The sequence below is a fragment of the Suricata suricatta genome, chromosome 5 (genome assembly GCF_006229205.1).
Source record: "Suricata suricatta isolate VVHF042 chromosome 5, meerkat_22Aug2017_6uvM2_HiC, whole genome shotgun sequence".
Lineage (NCBI taxonomy): Eukaryota > Metazoa > Chordata > Mammalia > Carnivora > Herpestidae > Suricata > Suricata suricatta.
The window spans coordinates 17,132,956-17,156,853 of record NC_043704.1 but is presented as its reverse complement, the minus strand read 5'-3'; the positions used below and the strand labels follow the sequence as shown (position 1 = coordinate 17,156,853).

At 40.9% G+C, this 23,898-nt stretch overlaps 1 protein-coding gene across 1 annotated transcript in view; it reads left to right on the top strand.

Moving 5' to 3' along the window:
- MAP3K7CL (MAP3K7 C-terminal like) overlaps positions 1-23,898 on the top strand; it is a 99,736-nt gene that overhangs the window by 20,926 nt on the left and 54,912 nt on the right. Inside the window, exons 4-5 of the mRNA XM_029938679.1 lie at positions 2,519-2,690; positions 11,045-11,168. Of these exons, the coding sequence (XP_029794539.1) occupies positions 2,519-2,690; positions 11,045-11,168 (296 nt within the window). The remainder of the gene's footprint in view (positions 1-2,518; positions 2,691-11,044; positions 11,169-23,898) is intronic.

Below are 23,898 nucleotides of genomic sequence, written 5' to 3'. Positions count from 1 at the left end.
TTCTTGCCTTTATTTTTTTAAGTTTATTTTATTTATTTTGAGAGAAAGGGAGGAAAGGACTGAGACAAAGAAGAGAGAGAACCCCAAGAGGCTCCACACTGTGAGCACCTCAATCCCACCAACTGTGAATCATAACCTGAGTTGAAATCAAGAGTTGGACGCTGAATCAATGGGGCCATCCAGGATACCCTTGGCTTTATTTTCATCATCATTGAATCCCTGATGGAAACTGTAAAAACAATAATATGACATGTAATTCATTTATTCATTTATTCATTCTACATGATCTTTACAGATTTCCTTCCCTGAGCTTACTTTTCTTTTAAAATTCTACTAAAAAGTCAGCAGAGGGCGCACTTTCCTCAATTTAGGTTCTTCCAAAGACTTCTCACTCGCAGAGAATAAATTGTTTTATAAGATGAAAAACTGTTACCTTGTCATTCATGACAACATGGATGGACCTAGAGGGTATTATGCTAAGTGGAATAAATCAGACAGAGAAGAACAAATACCACATGATTTCACTTCCATGTAAAATCTAAAAACAAGACAAACGAACAAACAAAACCCAGAGAAGGACTCATGAACACAGAGAACAAACTGGTGGTTGGTTGCCAGAGGGGAGGGAGCACGTGCGGGAAAATGGGCGAGCGAGGTGATGGGGATTAAGAGGTACACATTTCCAGTTATAAGATGAATAAGTCACAGAGATGAAAAGCACAGCATTGGGAATACAGTCAATAATCTAATAATGCTGTGTGGTGAGAGTCGGCAGCTACACCTACCTTGCTGAGCACTGAGTAATGATTAGGATTTTCAAATCTCTATGCTGTACACATGAATCTAACGTAATATTGTATATCAACTAAACTCCAATAATAAAAATTAAAAAAAACTTATCCAATAAAAAGAGGTGAGAGAGGTGCAATTTCTCTTTTCTTTCCTCTACTAAATATTACAGAATGGAATAGGTAAAAGGCATAGGAAATACAGTCTCTGTTACCTTTTTGCTAATAGAAAAATCGATCTTGATGTCTTCCTTTCCTTGTATGGAGCCAGGATCATCAAGCCTGTGTCCTCCCTCATGAACTTAGGCTTTTAAAAAAATTTTGCTACATCCTTGGGGCTTCCATTTTTCCTCGTGTGTCTGGGGGTGGGTATCCCTAACTAAAAGTGTAAAACAAAATGGTGCTATGCATGCAGGGACCCTTTATGTTTAATTATCTACTAATTTGGGAACACGGAACACAAAAATGGCCTGTGCTCCTTTGAGAGACTTTCATCTGTGAGTTCTGAGAGAATTTTAATAGCATGTAAGTAATATTTCTTAGCCAATCACCTTTTAAGTGGCTCTAATGTCTTCTGTCACACTATGAGGCATAGATTTTCATCAAAGCCTTCAACTTTATTTTTCTGGGTCTCCACTTCCAAATACATAATAGCACTACCATTTATTTTATACTCTCTCCCTATGTACCAAAGACTGTGTGCCAACTGTTTATCTGTATGCTTCCATTTGTAAGTTACTGTAGGCCCGGGGGTACCTGGGTGGCTCAGTCTTTGAGTGTCTGACTTTGGTTCAGGTCATGATCTTACAGTTTGCAATTTCAAACCCCGCTTTGGGCTTGCTGGCGTCAGTGCAGAGCCCACTTTGGATCCTCTGTCTTCCCCCCTGCCCCTGCCCTACTTGTGTGCTCTCTCTCTCTCAAAAATATAAATAAACATTGAAAGTTACAATTGCCCTTGTTTTAAAGACAGGGTATCTGGGGCGCCTGGGTGGCTCAGTTGGTTAAGTGTCCGGCTTGGGCTCAGGTCATGTCTCATGGTTCGTGGGTTTGAGCCCCGCGTCGGGCTCTGTGCTGACAGCTAGCTCAGAGCCTGGAGCCTGCTTCCGGTTCTGTGTCTCCCTCTCTCTCTGACCCTTCCCTGCTCACACTGTCTCTCTCTGTCTCTCAAAAGTAAATAAAAAGCATTAAAAAATTAAAAAAAAAAAAAGACGGGGTACCTAAGGATGAGGAGGGCTAGGGAGTTGTCCCATGAGGTCTTACTAACATGGCAGAACTGGAATTTCATGCTAGGTCTCAATGACTCTAAAGCCTGGCGTTTTAAACATTACCCATGGTACTTCCCAAGTTGTGGGCATATTAACGGCAAGTTTACGATGTTGATAAAGAGTAGAATCATACTCACGGAAGGAATCCTAGGCTTTCTGTAACCACATCTCTCTGCTTTATGGGAAAAAATAAAACCCAAACCTGCGGCTAAAGGAGGCTGATTGGTTTCCCCATTGGACAACCAGGATCAGAACCCACGCCTTCTGACTCCAGGACCAGTGCTCTTTCCTCTGATTAGAAATGGCTCCAGATTTAAACTCCAGTTTACAGGACCATTAATAATCCTCCCTAAAGAAGAGGCAAGAGGTTTCAAGTTCTCAGAGCAAAAAAGAACTGACATCAAAAGGTTTCTTTGGGGTCATTTGCTTCACTGTGACTTTGATTTGGCCTTGATCTTTATTTAGAATTTCAGTTTTATGCTCTACAACAAGTTTGGCCTTGTTGGAGGACTGTCCAAAGGTCAGCGAGTTGGCTGCTGGTGATTGGATGCTCACCCAGAAGCCAAAGTCTATTACTGTGCCCGTGGAAATCCCCAGCTTGCTGAAGGATGAGTATCACATCCACTCTCTGGAAGCTGTGAACTTTGCAGGCTTTTAGCACACTGCTCCCTGGGAACCTAATGCTGGTAGAACAGCTCTTCCTTCTGCAAGGACCCGGGTCACAGGGGGACAACAGCTCTTTAGTGTTCTGGGCTTTCTTTTTCCTTTTCTCATTAAGCCAATGATTCTGATTCTGTTTTACTTTCTCCTAAAAGGTGTGGTTTAGAGGAGGAAGAATATTCCTGACTTTGTTCAGCTGTGCTAATTTTTACTTCTCTGATTTGAGCGCAAATCTCCCTAGTATCTCTAAGGCTCATGGAAACTGTCACAAAGATTGTATTTCCAAGTAATGGCCCATGCTGTTTATGGATGGGCTTACCCCACTGTTTCACACAAGGCATGTTTTTCATATTGAACATTCTGCTTAAGTATTCCTACACTTGTTATGTCTCACCTAATATTGAATTTGCTCCAAAAGCAATATTTTTCAAGGATAGAGACATTCCCTCTCCAACCCGTCTAGTAAGATATTTCCTTTATGAAAAGGAAAGATTTGGGTTTGAGTTCCAACTCTGCTACTCAGTAGACAGTGATCATGGGCCCAGCAAACAACATTTTTGAATCTCAGTTTCCTTACCAGTAAAATGAGAATGATGGGTATAATTACCTTCAGTGTAGGATTAACATGAGAAACAAATGCACATATGAAAGTGCTCTGTAAACCATAAACTCTTCAAAACTTAGTTTATGTCACACGGTCACATACCTGTGAACACTCCAATGCATATATGTTATTGACATGATTGTTTTTATTTTTCTTTAAAAATTTTTAATGTTTGTTTATTTTTGAGACAGAGAGAGAGACAGAGCACAAGCAGGGGAGGAGCAGAGAGAGGGAGACACAGAGTCTGAAACAGGCTCCAGGCTCTGAGCTGTCAGCACAGAATCCAATGCGGGGCTCAAACTCACGAACCATGAGAAAATAACCTGAGCTGAGGTTGGACGCTTAACTGACTGAGCCACCCAGGTACCGCCGGACATGATTATTTTCATATCATGAAGTAGGTTTGGACCAGCCTAAGCCATACTTGTTACTATAGGGCAAGTGGTTCTCAACCGGGGGCAATTGTGTCCTTTTAGGGGATATTTAGCGATGGAGATTTATTCTGGAGATACTTTGGGGTGCACGTTAGGAGGATGGTACTAGAATCTAGTAGTAGAGGCCACTCATCTAAACATCCTACACCACACAGGATACCTTTCTACAACAAAGAATTCTCTGTCCTGAAATGTCAATAGTGCTGAGTTGGAGAAACTCCCCTCTGGAGCAGTGCCTTTAAAACTTTAGTATCAGAATTGCCTGGGAAGCTTATTCAAACACAAACTTCTGGGCCCCATCCCCACATTTCTGATTCAGAAGGTCCCGGGTGGTGTCCAAGAATTTGAATTTCTAAGAAGTTCCCTGGTGATGCTGATGTTGCTGGTTCAGGAACCATACTTTGAGAACCATTTCTGGACACAATTCCATCAATAAGCACTGGCTGATTGGATAGGCCCCTTTGCTTAGTCAATAGAGTAAAGCAGTGTCTTTACTTGTCAATGGTACAAAATTCCTATTAGCTAGTTGAGGAGTCTGGCTCCAGGTCTAAATCCTTCGTGTGACTTATGTGGGATTCTACGAAGTTATAAGGCTTGGCCTGGCAGGCCTCCCTGCCTCAGAGATGGTGCACAGACCCTGCATTACGTTTCCTGGAGGGAGATGCATTCAAGGACACCATGTCTCCATTCCCCCGTGCTCATATGTGTAGCCACCTTCCTGGTTCAGATGTCTCTATTTATTCCCTTGATTAAGACACTTCTCTTGAATCACCTTTCCATTTCCAGCCCTTCCTATCTTTGTCTCCCAGCTTATGGGGCTGAGAAGTCCATGAGTGCAGTTAGCCTCAAGGGGAATGAAACCATCAGGCCTGTCATTTTGCTTTCTAACTGTCCTCTGCTTCCCTATATGTCTTGGTCTTAGCCTCTTCCCTTTCAGAGGAGCTTCCTCTGTACAGCTGGGAAATGATAAAGAATGAGCAGAGGCATGATTAGCTCACGGTTTACAGCATCTCAGTTTAGCTACTACAAAGAAAAGTGAGGTCTCCCTTTTTTTAGGGTGCATATAAAATCTCGGATAAGAACTCTGGTCACATCAGGTACCATTCTAGGCCACTGGTTATAGCTGGGGAATAGGAGCAGCTCTGTGATTGGCTGCCCCAGCGAAATTACAAGTGGAGGGCAGGGATATCATCTGAGGGAGAAAGGAGATGCAATTCGCAGAAAAAAGGCAAAGTGACCTGGGGCAGGCGGAACCAAAATAAACATTCACGAGCACCTAGCAAGAACATGGAGGGAGGGCGCACGCCATGGTAGGACGTTGGACTTTTAATGCAGTTTAGATGATAAGTTTGGTTTTGAAGACGTTGCTGACATGTATATAAACTAAATGGCAGCCAACAGATGTTTGGAACTCACCTAAGGAAAATGAGAAAAGAAACGAAAAGAGGAAAGAGAGAAGGAAATTGGAAATATTACTATTATGGATAAAATATGAGATCAAATAAAATTAACATTTTTCAATGTTAACAATCACCACTGCAATTCCTTGTAAGTCAATCTTGAGATGTCTGCTAAGTACTTTTGATATGATAACAACTTCAGTTCTTAGGCTAGAAGTCAGTGAGATTTATCACCAGTTTGTTTAAGTCATGGCCGTCCTTCAGAATCCCCCTGAAATTAATCATTTTTCTCACAAGCACCATGGCCAAGCAAAATGATATATAGTTTCCACAGTATTTGATTTCACATAATTTAAGCAGAAGAGTAATATCCCAACTTAATTAAAACATGTAAAGATAGAATTTTTATGATGATGCTTACAGTTGGTCAAAACGGGTTACCTATTAATGTTATAATATTGAGATTAGCAGAATTAGTAGAGTCTTGATAATTTTTTCTAGGTTTTAGCTCAGTTGGTAGAAACTGATCAAGTAGTTAAGACTGGAGAAGATCGTAAGAGTGTATGTGACAGCAAGTTGTAGGTTCTGTAAATTGTGTTTGTATAATCTGAAGGAATTATAGGAGAAAACACCCGGAAAGTATATCACCTAGACTTGCACTGTGCAATATGGCAAATACATAAACTTGGCCATGGTGCCTTTAAGAAAAATGATCAATTTCAAGGGGATTCAGAAGTGGGTGGGGGGATGGGTGAAATAGGTGAATGGGATGAAGAGTTTGCTTATCATGATGAGCACTGAGTAATGATATATAGAAATTTTGAATCACTGAATTGTACACTAGAAACTAATATAACACTATATGTTAACTATGCTGGAATTAAAAATAAAAACATTAATAAAAATATTAAATGAAATTTTAAAAACTCCATTCTTACTCATGCTAAGCACACTGTAAGTGCTCAGTAGGCTTATGTGGCCAATGCCTACCATATTGGACAGCACCTACAAAGAACATTTCCATTATCACTGAAAGTTCTATTGGACAGCACTAACCTAGACAGAATTGGGTCAAGTTCCCTTTCAGGATGAAGTAAGCTAAATATAAATCTTAACAAGGATTTTTCTCTTTTTTTGTGCCCTACAGTAAATACTCTCAACCCTCAAAACACATCCCCGATCTACTCACTTATCTTTTCCACTGATACCCTCTGAGTCCAAGCCGTTATTACACCCCTTTGTACAACTGCAATGGCTTCCTTGCTCACCTCCTTGTTTCCATCCTTTGCATGTATATATGGTTTCCTAGAGCAGTTGTGGTCATTTGAAAAATTTAAATTCCTTAAGAGAGAAAAAAAAAGCATACAAAAGAAGAAAATCTACCATTTACCAAATTCTCTCTATTTGTACCACTGTGCAGTGTTCCATCTTCTTTAACCCTCATAATAACATACAAGGGAAGTCTCATACGTCCCTCATTTTTGCAGAGGTGGAAATTAAGGCTCAAAGAAGGCAAAAACTTGTCTGTGTTCACCTACCTAGTAAGTGGCAGAGCCATTGAGGAAGCTAATGAATGATCAGACAGCAAAGTCCATAAACTTCCCACTAGACTGCCTTCCCAAATACTAGTAAGCCCTGAGAGACATTTGATATTGGGCCTCCTTCCATCGAGGAAGGCAATGTATCATTATCTACCTCTATCTACCTGTTTATCTGGACTTAGCGTCCTCAGCTATGAAGGCAGCAGCCTCTTCATCAGGTTAAAGTAAAAGTTCTTTATTCCTTTAACTGCCAAAGTGGCAAATGGAGTTTTGAAGTGGCTTTTACCGGAAGGATCCCCGTTCTGACCAAGTTGGGCCATTGTCCTAGGGCTTAGGGCAGTGGTTTCCACGGTTTGGGATTTGAGGCTTAGCTGAAAATATTAGTTTTTGAAGGCATACTGGAACAGATTGAAAGAGTCAAAATGGAACACACACAAAAAGCCAGTAAAAATGAGAGCAAAGCATGGTGAGGTAAATGTGTAAATACACTCGGAATGTGTAAACACATCTATCGATATCACACTGTCGATCATGGCGTCCCTCTCGACACCATGCTACTTCTTTCTCTGCTTTGCTCCACATGTCCTGTCACATCACTCTAGTAAGAATGTGTACACTGAGTTACAGCAAACATGTAAGTTTTATTACTTTCATTACATCCACTGCCGCTGGGGGAATCTCTGTTAGGGCAGAAGTCTCTTCTTTTCCTCCTAAGAAATAGACCTGGTCCCACTTTCATCCTCTGAGTGGCAGCCCTGGGACATCAGGGAAGCTGTTGGTATCAGCTACATAAACAATGGAGACTTGTAAACCTCAGGGGATTTTGACTTCTAAGTATTTCTTTAAATCAAGTGATCTTCAAACCCTTGCCTCTTGCCCCCAATATTCTCTACTATAAAAATCACTTAAATGTTTTATTTTTGAGAGAGAGAGAGAGAGGGAGAGAGAGAGAGAGAGAGAGAGAGAGAGAGAGAGAGAGAGAGAGAGAGACAGAGGATCTGAAGCAGGCTCTATGCTGACAGCTGAGAGCCCGATGTGGGGCTCAAACTTATGAATACTGAAATTATGACCGAGCCGAAGTAGGATGCTTAACTGACTGAACCATTCAGGCTCCCCTTAGTAAAAAAATCATTTAAACTTGCTTCTTGGGCTATGCATGAAGCAGAGAAGAGGGATGAAATTTTATAACATTAGAAATGAAGAATTTGTTTCAGTTCCTAATTTTACTGATGCAGAAACTAGGAGGTTGATGTAACTTACCCAAAGTCATAGAGCCGGATGAGGGAGTCATTTCTTGTTAGTGGAAAGGTGTGGATTTGAGACTCAAACTGGATTTAATATTTGAATCCTGTCATTTGCTAGCTATTTTAAACTTGGGAAAGTCATTTAAATACTCTGAGCCTCCATTTCCTCATCTGTGAAACCAGGATTATCATTCAGGGTTGCAGGGCTGCTGGTTGTCACAAATTTAAAGATATCTATTACAAATCCCTTGGAAAAATGTATTAGTTATCTGTTACATGTTACAAATAACACCCGGACTTAGCAACTTAAAACAGCATTTTTGATTTCACAGTTTCTGTGGGTCGGGAATCTGGGGGTGGCTTAGCTGGACACCTCTGGCTCAAAATTTTTACAAAGCTGCATGACATGCCATGCAGAATGTCATTTCCATGGGTGTGAAAAGCAGGAGGTGGGATCACTGGGGATCCTCTTAGAGGCTGCCCAGCATGGAGTATCTGTTACATAATGGTTGATTTGAGTTGGATGATGGTCAAAGCATAATGGTACCCAGACAGCCTGCAGGATCAATGTTCATCTTTAGGTTCTGTTCTCAGCCTGGCCTCATTTAAAATTTTTATCAGTGACTTAGATGATGATATAATTATTAATTCTTTTTTTAAACTTTTTTTAATGTTTTATTTATTTTTGAGACAGAGAGAGACAGAGCACGAGCAGGGGAGGAGCAGAGAGAGAGAGGGAGACACAGAATCTGAAGCAGGCTCCAGGCTCTGAGCTGTCAGCACAGAGCTCGAAGTGGGGCTCAAACCCACGAACATGAGATCATGACCTGAGCCGAAGCCGGGTGCTTAACCAACTGAGCCCCCCAGCCGCCCCAGTCTTTATTAATTCTTGATCATGCATCTATAAAAACTTCAGAGTATTTACTTCAGTATACACATATTTATTTATAAATTGTAAACATCTACCAACATTAATTTATAAGCATCTGCCAATATTAATCAACTAATAGTAAGGCTTAATTTCTTTCTTTTTCTAGATAAAGACAAGACAAAACAAAACAACTCCTAGAAATAAAGGTTTGTCTTTTTTTTAAACCTAAACCTGAAATAATTTTCTTGTGTATTCTCTAGGTATCTATAACCCACTGACATGGAAAGTGATGGAGAGGGGCACCTGGGTGGCTTATTCAATTAAGCATCTGACTTCAGCTCAGGTCACGATCTGATGGTTGGTGGGTTCAAGACCTGTGTCAGGCTCTGTACTGACAGCTCTGAGGCTGGAGCCTGTTTGGATTCTGTGTCTCCCCCTCTTCTCTGCCCCTTCTCTGCTCATTCTCTGTCTCTCTGTCTCTCTCAAAAATAATGAATAAACAAAAATGTTTAAAAAAAAAGTAATGGAGAGATAGGGAGGTTGGTGAATATCAGAGTCAGGATCCAAATAAATCTCAACAGGCTGGAGTGACAGACCAATATACCAAGATTGGGGACAAATCATGTACAAAATCAGCATCTGAGGCATATAAGTTACCTTATGTAGATCCTTGCAGAGGTGGCCCCTCCAAGCAAAAGAATGACAAAAATTGTTTTCGTCAGGGAACAAGGCTTGATGAGCTGAGTGCAGCCTGATTTTCAGCCCCATTTTTTCATCTCATCTGGGCCCCTTACACAGTGTTCAAACTGCACAAGATGCATGGCAGACCTGTGGCTTGCTTCCCAGGAGCACATGTAAACTAACTGAGGCCCAGAGAACAGAGAAATCAAGTACATGGTAGAAACAGGCCTCAGGAGTTAGGCTAAATCTCAGTTACTAGAAATGGAGCACATTTGGCTCAGACATTGGACTTATTTGATGCCATCATCTTGTTTTTATCTTTTGACCCCTCAAAAGGGAGACACTATTCCTCTGCCTGTTGGGTGCGAGCTGGACAAATGACTCAATTCCAAAGACTAGAATATAGCAAAATATATATGACAAGGTCATAAAAAGACATTATGGCTTTTTCCTTACTCTCTTTTGGATCTCACATTCTGAAGGAAGCCAGCCACCATATTGTGAGGACACATAAGCAGCCCTATGGAGAGGTACACTTAATGAGGCCTCTTGTTAAAGTCATATGAAGTAGCCATCTTGGAAGCAGATCCTCTGGTTTTGGTCAAGACTTCAGATGACCACTGTCCCAGCCAAATGGCTGACTGCAACCTCATGAGAGATTCTGAGACAGAAACACCCAGCTAAGCTAGATTCCTCACCTACAGAAACAGTGTGAGGCAATAGCTTTTCGTTGTTTAAAGCCAGGAACTGGCAAACTGCAAATTGAAGGCCAAATCCATCCTGCTGTCTGGTTTTGTAAATAAAGTTTTATTGGAACATAGCATGTACAATTATTTACATATTGTCTATGGCTGCTTGCCCTCTACAATGGTAGGGTTGAGTAATTTTATTAGAGATTATGTGACCCACAAGGCCAAAGATATTTAATATTTGTTCTTTACATAAAGAAAATTTGCCAATCTCTGCCTTAAGTGTTAATTTTTGGAGTAGTGGTTTTTTTTCTTTTTTAGTTTAATTTTTTAAACACAAGTGTTGATATGTAATACAGAGGAGTATAGCAGAGATTCCTAAGACAGACAGACAAGAATGGACATTTTCTTCTTTATATTGATTTTGGCATATATTTAGCTATGACCTCTGGAACAGTTACTGCCATCTTGTGATCATGACGGGGCAGTGTGAAGGATAAAGCCAACACAAGGAGAATAGCAGAGCTTGAAATGGCAAAACCCTGGGTGTGATGTTAATTTTATGTGTCAACTTGACTGGGCTTAGGGGTGGCCAGGTAGTTGGTAAATATTGTTTCTCAATGTGTCTGGGAAGGTGTTTCCAGAAGAGATTAGCACTTAAATCTGTAGATTAAGTAAAGAAGATCAGCCTCACCAATGAGGGTGGGCATAATCCAATCTTCTTAGCCTACTGAGCCACCCAGGAGCCCCAATAATCCAATCTTCTGAGAGCCTGAATAGAACAAAAAGTTAGAGGCAGGGCAAATTTGCCATCTTGGTTGGCTGGGATATGCACTTTCTCCTGCTCTTGGCCATTGGTGCTCTCAGTTCTTGGGCCTTGAGTCTGACTTTGGACCTTACATCACTGGCTGTCCTGGTTCCCAGGCCTTTGGATTTGGAGTAGAACTACATCACCAACCCCCATGGGCCTCCAGCTTGTGGATGGCAGACTGTGAGACTTCTTAGCCTCCATAATTACAGGAACCAATCTCTTATAATAAATCCTTTGTATGATCTATGTGAATCCTGGTGGTTCTTTTCCCCTGGAGCATCCTGATTAGTACACTGGGTCTGTGATGAAGTCATTGAGCTGCTGAATTAATCAACACTGGAACTAGCTTACCTCAACTTTGTCTTGTACCCAACAGATTTTCTTACTGTTTTAGTTCTCAGAGTTGGGGTTTTGGTTACTTGCAGCTAAAATCATCTTAATTATATGACTGTATATTTGCACAAAGTGGCTCTGCAAGGGAAAGGAGGCTAAATCCTCTCAAAAGTATATTACTTTGTCAAGGCAACTGGGGAACGTGTCAGTGGAGTGTGGTTCATTGTAGGCTCTTTGTAACAAAAGGCCAACTGCTTCCGTCTCAATCACTTCCCACTTTTCATCATTTCCTCCTCCCCTCCAAATCTGCACCAGTCTCCATAGGAAGGGAACCAGAACACATTGGGCTGCCCTGTTTTCTTGGTGCCTTGAAGGCCACTCACAATAAATTAAAGACCTGACCTGAAGAATGGACCCCAAGAACACACTAATCGCTTGTGGCATGCCCACTGCTTTCATGGTGGACTTCTCTCCTGCCCCCACTCTGACCAGTGAGTGGTCCAGGGAGTGCAGAGTGGGCTTGGTCTGGTGGGGTCAGAACTGTGCTGTGGGGAACCACCCCCACTGTTAGCCTGCCATTGACCAGGTGGGCGTGGGCTTTGTATTTTGTACTTACTTTTCTCGTTTCTGGCTTCATTTTTGACTCAAAGTAGCTCGAAGATTTCTTCTCTTGCATAAGGCATCTCTTGCTTGTTTTCTTGGTAACTGACTCTGAGTTCCATGGGTGAGATGACAAAATCAAGGTAAAAAGGATATTTCTGTACGTCTCTCTTAAGAACTTTGGCCAAATTGCTTTAAAAATATTTTTTAAATGTTTATTTTTGAGAGAGAGAGAGAGAGAGAGACAGACAGACAGACAGTGTGAGCAGAGGAGGGGCAGAGAGAGAAGGAGACAGAATTTGAAGAATGATCCAGGCTCTGAGCTGTCAGTACAGAGCCCTATGTGGGGCTCAAACTCATGAACCACGAGATCATGACCTAAGCTAAAGTCAGAAGCTTAACTGACCCAGGCTCCCCTTGCTGAATTCTTTTGTATTAAGGACTTATTACTGTGTAGCCAGTTACTTCAAAAGGACCATCCTATCTTCATCCCTCATGGCTTTTCAGCCCAATTGGCCTACTGTGTTGAGCTCCCTTTGACACAAACTCTAGCCGTGATGCTGTGGATTTACATTTTTTCTTTGTGATATATATATATCACATATATTTCTGAATCAGTCTCAGGACTTGTGATCCCCAAGGACCTGCTACTCAAAGGGTGGTTCTTGGACCAGCAGCATCAGCATCACCCCAGATGATCCTTTAAAAACAACACATTATTTTCCCTTGAGGTTCCTTCTGTTCTTCCAGAAACATCCTCCAGTTCTTCTCTCAGCAAAGAGCTCTACTCTCATTGTCCCAGCAGAACATACCCCTTTCCACAGTTAAATGTGCTCCTTTCTTCCCTTCTCATTGTGTGTGGTCTGCGTTGGGACTCCCACCGCGGTCATTTTATTTCCATCTGCACAGCGGTCTGAACAGTAATCAACTCCTCCACGTGGAGGCGAGCTTTGCTGTTTCCCACTCTGCATGACCTGCTTTACCCACATACTGTGAATTTGAGAACCTTCTTTACTCAAAGGGAAAGCTTGTCTGGATTAGAAAAGTCCTGCGTAGAAACTTGACACTGTCCTGAGCCGGGAGTACTTGGAATCACACACAGGAAAGGGCTGCTGCTTGTTGACCTGCCTAAATGACAGAATGTGTGTGGCCATCTCTAATTACAGCACTCCAGGAAGAATCACCCCGAAAGTACGACTGCTATGAACCACATCACGTCCTCCAGCTAATCCTCATTAACCAAGGTGGGGATTCTTGTTCTGCACGCGGCTTCTCAACCGGGTCCTTCCTACAGTCTTCTCGCGCCTTGACGACTCAGTGATCAGTCCCGTGGGGGCACACGGCCCGTCTCTGCCCTTGACGCAATACATCTGATAGTTATTTGTGAATAACCAGCTCTCCTCAGCCAAACTCTGGGTCCCATGGAAGGACCACCCACAGAGGCCTGGAGATTGAACTTCTCACACTGAGAAGTGGGTGATTCTTAAAGAGAAGGGAAGGAACTTTCGTTGGCTGCCTCCTATTGCCCCAGGGACCATTTGGTTTTTACACAGGTATCTGGTCCCAGCCTAGTGGTGGGGCCTTAGCCTCTGGGTCAGTCCAGATCTTTTGCTTTCTTTCTCTAGGACTCCAACACAGGAAGTAGAGCTTGCCCTGGGGAATCCTATGCTTAAAGAAGGCCTTTCTAGTTGATGGTTCTCAATCTTCCTGGAGGTGTTCATCCCTTCTCTCTCATGCACCTGCTGGCCATCTGTGTGTCACTGAAAACACGTCTACCTCTTCAGACCATGCTTCACAAAGTGACAATTAATTAATTGTATCAAATAATGTTCTTCCTTTTTTTTAAAAAAGAAAACAATATTTTTCTATATAACTTAAAAGAAACTTCATACACCTATGTATAAATGAATAAATGTGATCAAGTCTTGCTTCCGTATTTAGGTGAATTTCTTTTCTTTTTGGCTTGGTTTTTCTTCTTCCCATCCTTAGATTCCTCACATTATCCACTGTTCCTCCTACCAACCCATGTTAATAAGAGTGTCCTTTCGAGTTCTTCTCCATGCCCCCATAATCACATGAAAACATAGTTCTGTATAAGTCTACTTAGGAATATGTATATGTTTTACACAAAGAAATTGTATTATACATGCTTTTCTGCATCTTGCTTTTCTCACTCAACAACCTCTGAGATAATCCCTCTAAACCAACTTCAATGGCTCTAGTTCATTCTTTTTTAAAAAAATATTTATTTTTTAGAGAGAGAGAGAGAGAGAGTGTGTGAACAGGGAAGCGGTGGACAGAGAACCCCAAGAAGGGTCCTGCTGTCAGCGCAGAGCCCTACTCGGGGCTCGATATCACAACCTCCAGATTAGGACCTCAATATCAAGAGGAGGCTGCTTAACTGACTAAGCCACTTAGGCGTTTCTCTAACTCATTCTTTTGAATGGCTGTATAACAATCCCTTGTATGAAAATAATGTGATTGAATCAACAATCCCTTGCTGATGGGCCCTCACTTTGTTTCCATTTTTGCTATTATGTACCATGCTCCAATAAACAATCTTGTACGTATACTCTCTGTACTGCACCTGTCATTTTTTGGAGGGTAGACTCCCAGGGGCGGGACTTCTGGGCGAAAGGATATACAGAATTTTAAATTTCAGTTGATGTTGTTAGGTTGCTCTCTAAGAAGACATTAATCTAGCAATGAACAGCTGTGTGTTTTTCCTGCAATCCTGCCAAAAAGCAATATTATCTGTTTTTAAGAGGTTTCCAGTCCAATGAAGTATAAAGTGATAGGGTATTGTGTATTTAATTTGCATTTCCTTGATTCAATAAATTTGAGCACACTTTTGCTTTTCTTCAAAATTTCTACAACTTGTACCCATTCAACTTTTTTTCCTTTATGATCTGCAATTACATCCTGGGACCAGACATTCTACTTTAAACACAAAATTAATCTATCTCTTTCCTTCATAAGAAATCTCACATCCATTATGTGAATATATATTCATATTTCTCTGCCATTATGTAGTTTAATCACCCATGATTAATTAGTTCCAGATCTTAACTAAAGCCATTAACTCAGAGGTACATTTTCTACTTTTTCACTTTCTGAAAGTGGGTCTAGTTTTCTAATTTTCTTATCTGCACCCCCCCACCTCCATGTTCCATTTTCTTTCTCTGTGCCTTTTTATTCTACTTGCTGGTAGGCTCTTACTTTTCTTTTCTACCCTTTCTATCAAGTTTTTCATTTCTACTTTCATGTAATTAATTTTTTGGTAAGTGAGCATTAGGCCCCCCATGGGGCTTGAACTCATGACTCCGGATCAGGGGTCACATGCTCTGTGGACTGAGTCACCAATCACTTCTCATGTTCCTGATTTCAAAAAACTTTTTTTTTCATTAAAAAAAATTTTTTTTTATTTATTATTGAGAGACAGAGACAGCAGGGGAGGGTCAGAGAGAGATGGAGATACAAAATCCGAAGCAGGCTCCAGGCTCTGAGCTAGCTGTCAGCACAGAACCCGATGTGGGGCTCAAACCTACAAACCATGAGATCATGACTTGAGCCAAAGCTGGATGCCCAACCAACTGAGCTACCCAGGTGCCCCAATGATCTTTAAAATGCTATCCTATTTTTGTTTCATGGATGGTTCCTCTTCTTTTAAATCTGAAAATATATATATATATATATTTTGAATACATATAAAATCTGAACATATATTTATTGAAGTATAATTAGCATATCGTGTTATATTAGGTGTACAATATAATGACTCAATGATTCTATACATTACTCAGTGCTCATCATGATAAGTGTATTCTTAATCCCCTTTATCTATTCCACCCACCTCTCTACCCTAGCTACATATATTTTAAGAAGTAGTTTTCTCCTCTCTAGGTAGTCTCTGTACCTTCCAAATTGCTTTCTTGTTGTTGTTGTTGTTGTTGTTGTTTTCTCTTTATTTTCCATGTTAGAGATGTTCTTAAGGTGTCTAGTGATTTCTGGTTGTCTGAAACCAATATTGCACTGTATGTTAACTAACTAAAATTTAAGGGACGCCTGGATGGCTCAGTTGGTTGAACAACTGACTTTGGCTCAGGTCATGATCTCGGGATTTGTGGGTTCAAGCCCCGTGTCAGGCTCTGTGAGTACAGCTCGAAGCCTGGAGCCTGCTTCAGATTCTGTGTTTGCCTCTCCCCCTGCTCCTCCCTTGCTCGCGCTCTGTCTCTCTCTCTCAAAAAATAAACACACATTAAAAAAATTTTAAGTAAGCAAAACATGAAAGAGAAAACAACACAAAATGAAAAGAAATAAGGAGCTAAATGCTGGCAGAAGCCGTGAAGGCACAGGTGACCTGTGTACTGGAGGGTGAGCTACTGGCTCTTGCGTTTGCTGGGAACTCCTCTGCGGCTCAGTATCTTTAGACCTGTCTTAGGCCTGTCACACTTTCCTGAGAAGAATCTTCCAGTCTCCTGCCTGCCTGCACTGTGGAAGGGGAGGACAGAAAGACCCATACTTTCACTTAATGCACACCCCTCCCACCCCCGCCCTGCCCCCTTTCCAGGCTGGTGAACCTCCTCATCCTCTCTTCTCCCTCTTCCAGAGAATAAAACCAGCTCTTCTAGCAGTATGGGGTAGAACAGCAAATGCCAGGGTCTGACTATGTCTCAAACAGATTTGAACCCATCCTCCTTATTCTATTTATTTATTAAAATATTTTTAATGTTTATTTATCTTTGAAGAGGGTGAGGGACAGAGAGGGGGAGACACAGAATCTGTCAATCTTACCTCTGGATATTTCCAGACCCAAACTTCAAGTTGCCTCCTCTCCTCCTCTGTCTCCTTAAGGCTCCCTGCTCATTCATTACAAAATCTTTACCTGTAGTTTTGGAAGCATTGAAATTAAATGCAATCCTCTGTCCTCGTGAAGGCAAATCTTCTTTATCACTTGTTCTTTGTGTCTCCCTTGTAATTATTTCCATACAGTTAGGATTTCTTTGTTAACCCAGTTGGACATTCTCTGCTTTGTACGTTAAGGATTGATAGGTATTAGGCTTTATCCCTTCTATCTGATTTTATATTTGTTACATTTTTAGATAGCTATTTTCTTACTTTCCTTTCCTTGGTAGGTCTGATCAAATTGTAATTCGTTCTTATTCCTCTAATAATTACTATGCTTTTCCATTCTATTTTCCATTTTTTGTTCTTATAATTATTACATATTTCTCTACCATTGTTAAATGTGAGACACCAATTATTTCCCTTATTAAGATGCTCTTTATAGGTCACCATGTGTCCCTCCCATCTTGATTAGCTGACTCCAGAGTATTTTTACTCTTCCTTCTGCCTTTTCTCCCAGCAAAGGAGACCTTAGGAACTTTAACATTTTCCTTCCCCCCACATATAACTGTCAATGCCAATATTTCCTTAGTGAAACATCTAACTTTTGATTCTACGTTCATGTTAGAATTCCTCCTTGCAGTATATTTCTTCTTCAGAAGTCCCTGTTTGAAAACAGTTGAGGGCTATCGTGTTTAAAAACTTAGGATCTGGGAGCCAGACTGCCTATTTTGTTGTTGCTGTTGTTTTTTTAATATTCATTTATTTTTTAGAGAGAGACACACACAGAGAGTGAGCAGGGGATGGGGCAGAGAGAAAGAGAGGGAGACACAGAATCTGAAGTAGGCTCCAGACTGGGCTGTCAGTACAGAGCTGGATGCAGAGCTCGGACTCACGAGCGGTGAGATCTGAGTTGAAGTCAGACGCTTAACTGACTGAGCCACCCAGGTGCTGCCAGACTGCCTGGGTTGTAATCCTGGCTGTAATCCTGGCTTTGTCCCTTCCTTGTTTTATATCTATAGGATCATTTACTTAATCACTTTGTGCCTCACTGTTTTTCTTGGTGAAATGGAGTTAATTCTAGTACCCTCCTCGTGAAGACTTTGTGAGACTTAAGTTAGTCACTGCATGACAGGTACTTGAAACACTGCTTTTTTCATACTTTAATGAATGTTAACTTGTCAGTACATTTGTGCACATTCTTAGATATTATATGATTATTCATTTTCATGTATATCATCCAGATATACATGAATGTATCTATATACATGTGTGTGTATGTTTGAGTGTATCTATCTGTATGAATGTGTGTATATATTCAAGGTTTATTTCTTATTCTCCTCTTTTCCCTCTGTGCCTTGACACCTCATTATAATTTATGCTCACAGGAGATTTGGATATAGGATTCTTGGACTATAACCATTTTTTCCCCAAATTCTTTCCTTTCATGATTCTATTTATATTTTTGCTTTGTGCTTTAAGATATTTATTTCCTTGATATATTACATTGTTATTTTGAATATCAACATGGCCTTCCTTTTCTCCAGCTCATCTCGTGAAATCTTAGTTGGGAAATTGTCATTTTTAGCTTCGACCTGTTTTTGTTTTTTTTTCTTTTCTTTTAGAGAGAAAAATAGCTCAAGATGGGGAGAGGGGCAGAGGCAGAGAGAGAGAGAGAGAGAGAGAGAGAGAGAGAGAGAGAGAGAATATTAAGCAGGCTCTATGCTCAGCACAGAGCCCTAGGTGGGACTCCATCCCATGACCCTGGGATCATGACCTGAGCTGCAATCAAGAGTTAGACGCTCAACCGACTGAGCCGCCCAGGCGCCCCACCAAGCTGTTTTTGAATCTGAATCGGGATTTCAATTTTTCCCCTTGGTATCATCCTTCACCTCTATTTCTCTTAGCATGTGCTAAATTGGAACAATCTTCTTGCTCTCTCTCTCTCAACCTTTTTATATGTGTGTCTGTATTTCTTTGCTCACTCACTGTGGGGTAGTTCTGCTCACTGGGGCCTCCAAATGGTGGCAGCCAAAGGTCCTGGAAAGGTAGAATAGAGACAGGCAGGTTGTTAACTCATTTCTGAGACACCTGGAGGGAAAACCTTCCTTTTCTCTTAGACTTTCCCAACTTCCAAGTTGGGGAGGGCTTACCTCACTGCTCGAGGGGTAAGGAGACCATTTCCGGGGGTCCATAGATCCCTGCAGGCTGAGGTGGCCCTCCAGTGCTGATTCCCAGGTCCTCTCCAAATCCACTGGAGAGAAAGCCTATACCAGTTCACTCCTCTGCAACTCACACAGAGCCTGAAGACTTTCTTGTGTCCAGTTGTTGATTATGTGGCATTTGTGTCATTATGGGAGACAAATGGGTTGGAGTTGGTCATGGACAAGGGAGTATTGATTATAGGCTTCCTGAAAAGAGCCTTCAAATATAAAAACGTTGATAAAACAAAGCAGAGTCAGTAGACTCTTGGCAGTGAAAGGGTAGAAGTGGAATATTTATAGGTTCTGGTTTAAGGTGAGTCTTTCAACATGGTGGGGATTGACGGGATTGGGAAAAGTTTGTTATAGATTAGTTCAGAACTGGTGGACAAACTGAAAATGAAACCTGTCGTAATGCATAAAGAATTATTTGATGAGTCGGGCTGAGGGCTCTAGTGTTCTGAGACGTAGTTATTTACTCTAATGAGGACCAATGAATAGTGTAGGTGTTCGGGTAAATGAATTTTAGGGAGGTTTCTGAGACACTCAACTTCTTTACACTTCATCTTCAAGTTTCCTAGAATAGTAATATGACGTTGATGTAGACAGTGACCTGTGTGGATGTGGAAGGTTTTTGTGTGCAGGGGTCCAAGTCAAACACCACCCTTCCATGCTCCCCTGCTGCCAACTATGGCCTTCACAGGTGCATCCTCAACTTTTCTCTTTTAGGGTCAGTGCTTCTGACATTTGGTTGCACATGGAACAATGATATCACCAAAAGGAATTCCAGTAGGGACAGGCTACCTGATACCAGCTAAATGCAGAATGTATTTGGGGACAGAGAAGCCTCTTTTGGAACTCTTACCTGGCCATTGGTAGTTCTGAGCAGGGAGACAAGGTTAGGGGACCTCCTAAGAAGACTTTTGTAGGCTAACTGACTAAATATTAAAAGGTATAGAGATCCTGTTGACCAATTAGAAAATCACAATAGTCTAAGAACTGTGGGACGCTGTTGTCATTACACAATCCAAACAGAAAGCATGTAGTTTTATCAGAGAACTCTAAGATTCTTTAAAACCATTCATTTCTTGGTTCTGGTCTGCACTGGGCAAGGGCATTTAGCAATAAGAAATGTGCTGGGTTTCAAACAGCAGTTTCCAGGGTTTTCTTTGGATTCACCTTTTCTATTCAAACCTGGGTGACCTGTTTTGTTGACCTATATTTCAAAGTTAGTTTTGCAAATGATAAAACAAGAGTTTTAGTCTGATTTAAAAAAAATCCAACATAGAATGCAGATAGAAAACTAAACAACAGCAAATCATCATCATCATCAAAACGATAATAATGCTCACAATTTAGGTGGTATGGACCAGGCCCTAGATTAATGGGGAATGTCTGCAGTCCATATCCTTGAGCTCATAGATTTTAGTCGAAGTGAAACACCCACAGTTACCTTAGATAGAAGATGGGGAGGGAGGGGATGGCAGGAAACTCGGTCAGAGGAGGCCAGATGCTTCTCCCCACAGGACACTTGACCTTTGACTAAGAGTCCTCAGGAAATCATGACCCTTTTCTTTAGTATTTGATCCTCAGCTGATGCAAACCTTTTATTTATGTTTGCCCATTGGACGCCGGGGCATTTGGGCTGTCTTCACGTCTATAAAAGGCAGCGCAGAGTGCTTCCTTTGATGTGTTCCGCCTCTGCTGTGGCCTCGCCATTGCTGGCTAACTTGGTCTTTCCCATGTAGGGCTCTGGATCCTACTCCTAAAAGCTCTAATTTGGGGATCAGAGCCTGAAATAGCCCCAAAGGTATCCTGTTTAGCTTGTCATTTAAATAGCTAAGCCCCTGCCATGACCATTTCAAACCCTCTCGCCTTTCATTTAGCTAAGCAGTTCTTTTTTCAAATTCAACTTGTGAACGTAACATCTCTTTTTCTTTTTCCATTGCAATTCTGCATCTATAAAAAGCCTTGATTGAAGGAGGGAAGAGTGAAACCAACATTCCTCTTAGTAAAGGACCTAAGTTAGAATTGTAGAACTAGCTAGGAACCGAGCGTAATGGCTTCCAGCGTCTCCCCGGTGAGTTCAGAGGTGTGCAGGGTGTGAATCTCAGCTCCGGTGAGGACTAGCTTTTTCACCTTGGGCAAGTTACTTAACCTCTCTTTACCTCAGTTCCCAGATCTGTGAAATGGGAGTGGTGACCTCATAGACACAACCGAGGTTCAGTGAAATGAAAATGCTGGGCCCCTTGTTCCAATTTCAAGACAGTGACAGCAGAGCATTAAACCAAGCCTGGGGTTTTTATGAGCATGTGTCACTGCGTGAAGCTGGCCCCGATCATAACGCTGTTGTGAAGATAAAATGAATTATTATACTTAAAGCTCTTAAAGTAGCGTTTGGCATATATGCTATCTATGGAAACGTTAGATCTAAAAAAATTGACAGTTGGGTGATCTGGGAACTGAAGAGGCTGTCACTACTTCAGGGAAACACAGTGAGTTGGTGGTAAATTAAGGCTCAGGCTCTGTCCGTCCAGTTGCTTTCTACAGAGTTTATTTACATAATATGCTCTATGCTTTTTTCAGTGAAGGTTTTTCGTTCAGTCAGCATTTTTTAATGCTTTTACCATCCCATGCACAGTGGGAGATTGCAGTAATATGTCATTCATGAGTTTTGTTTTTTCCTTACAGTGCTATAACACCCTAGACCTCAAGTTACACTGTCATTGGTTGGGTCTTGGGATTCTTACCTTATTAAGCCATATCACTTTAGAAACATCAAGTAAGTGACACTGGGATCTTGTCCTCAAAATATAAACAGAACTTATAAGTGTAAATTATTTTAAAAATATAAATGTACATACAAATGGTGGATGAGTCCCTTCATGGGTTAAGCCAGGAGATATTTTAGATGACTTAAAAGAAATATAGTTCCAGCATAAGTGATATAATCACTTGAAGACACCTATCTAGGGAACAGTGAGTAATTTATAGAATTGTTGAGTCACTACGTTATACACTTGAAACTAATAATTGATACTGTATGCCAACTATACTTTAATAATTAATTAAAAAGTTTGAATATATATTTATATGTGTGTGTATATATATGTAATTTTAACATGCAAAGTATGAAGTAGCTACAGTTAGTCCAAAGGACTTTTTAAAGCAATAAACTTTTTTTGGAGGTGCCTGTGTGGCTCAGACAGGTAAGCGTCCGACTCTTGATTTTGGCTCAGGTCATGTTATCATGATTCATGAGTTTGAGCACTGCGCCGGGCTGTGCACTGGCAGCAAGAAGCCTGCTTGGGATTCTTTCTTTCTCTTTCCCTGCTCCTCCCCTGTTTGCACATGCCCTTTCTCTCAAAATAAATAAACAAACATTTAAATTTTTTTAAAAAAGCAATAGACTTTTTTTTTAAGGCTCAGGAATGTTTTCCTGGTAAATAACTTCCACTTTCATGAAACTCAGTCCATAAAAGACCCTGTACTACAGACTTGCCTACTTTGAATTATTTGGACTGCCTAATTTGAATTATTAGTTTGGCAACCTGTGAAATATCACTTATCTTGGTCATGCTCACCTTGAGTAAGGCTTTTTGTTAATGATGCATACTCTTACCACAAACACAAAAGCATTTGTGAACTCTGTCCTAACTATTGATAAGTTTCTCATATTTAATACATACTCAAATCTCAAAAGGAGATCATATCCTGTTCTTCATTAGGATTTTTTTTGTTCCAGGAACATGTCAGTTTCTATTTGTAGACTCTTCTAGGAAATTTTCTTCATTCTCATGTAGCTAGAGCAATGATCGGAAGCTGTCCCTTCTCTGATGGACTTAAAATGCTATTTCTGTATCTCATTGGAGAGGCCAGGCAGCCATTCATTTGTGGTTAATACTGTAATTCTTAAAATGTATTTTTAAGTGGATGGAAATATCTGAAACTCCATTTTTGTTTGAATGCTATCACTGCTTAAGCACACATAGAAGTGTCAGCAAAATGTTGTTTGTGTTGGGCAACTTCTATGAATTGAAAGTAGCTAAGCTAAAAAAAGGGAAATTGACAGGTGTCTTACTAGGCGTTAGCTATTAGTCATTTTTGTATTTGCACAAGTAATTGACATGCCACTTCTAAACAAGGATTGTGCATTTGCATGCTTTCAGGAAGAAGTCCTGCTGGGTGATTCTGATCCACTATTTTAGGATGTGATGGCTTAATTTGAAAAATGTTTTGATGAACAAAACATGATCTCTTCCTTGTCACTTTCCTCCGGTTTCACAGTATAATCAGGGACTGAATGGATTTTGCTAGGGTATGAAATATCTGATGACTAAATGGGTTTGGCAGTAAAATTGGGGGTGGTGTTGGTAGCTGGCTTCAACAGGAAAAAGAAGAGGGATTATCTTCATTCTGTTCTTTTCTTGACGGTTGCTGCAAAATGTATTTTTGGTTTATTACAAACCAGTTGACCCTTTACCGAAGGAATTCTGAGGATAATTATTTGTTTCATTTTGGGGGGCTGCTCTATCTCCTAAAATGAAAGATTTGGAATTATAAGAACTTTAGAGAGCCTAAAATTTAAATCTCTCTTTTCTGAGTGAGGAAAGCTGTAGTCCAGGGATGTGAAATAACATCTCCATGGGGCTAAATGAGTGGGAGGCAGAACCAGGATGAAAAGGTTACTGAAACACTTTGTTGAGTCCTTTTTCTTTTATTCTTGCCTTGGTGACTTTTTCCACAAAATGGCGAATTGCTGAGCAGAATCCCACTCTCTTCCTTATCTCCCTTCCAACTCATTTCACTTTCCTCCCACCTCTGAAAACATGGAGTCTATGTGAGCCAATCATCAAATGGAAAAGTTTGAGTTGGCGATTTGATTAATTAAATACCATCACCACCATCAACAACATTTTTTCATATCAGCA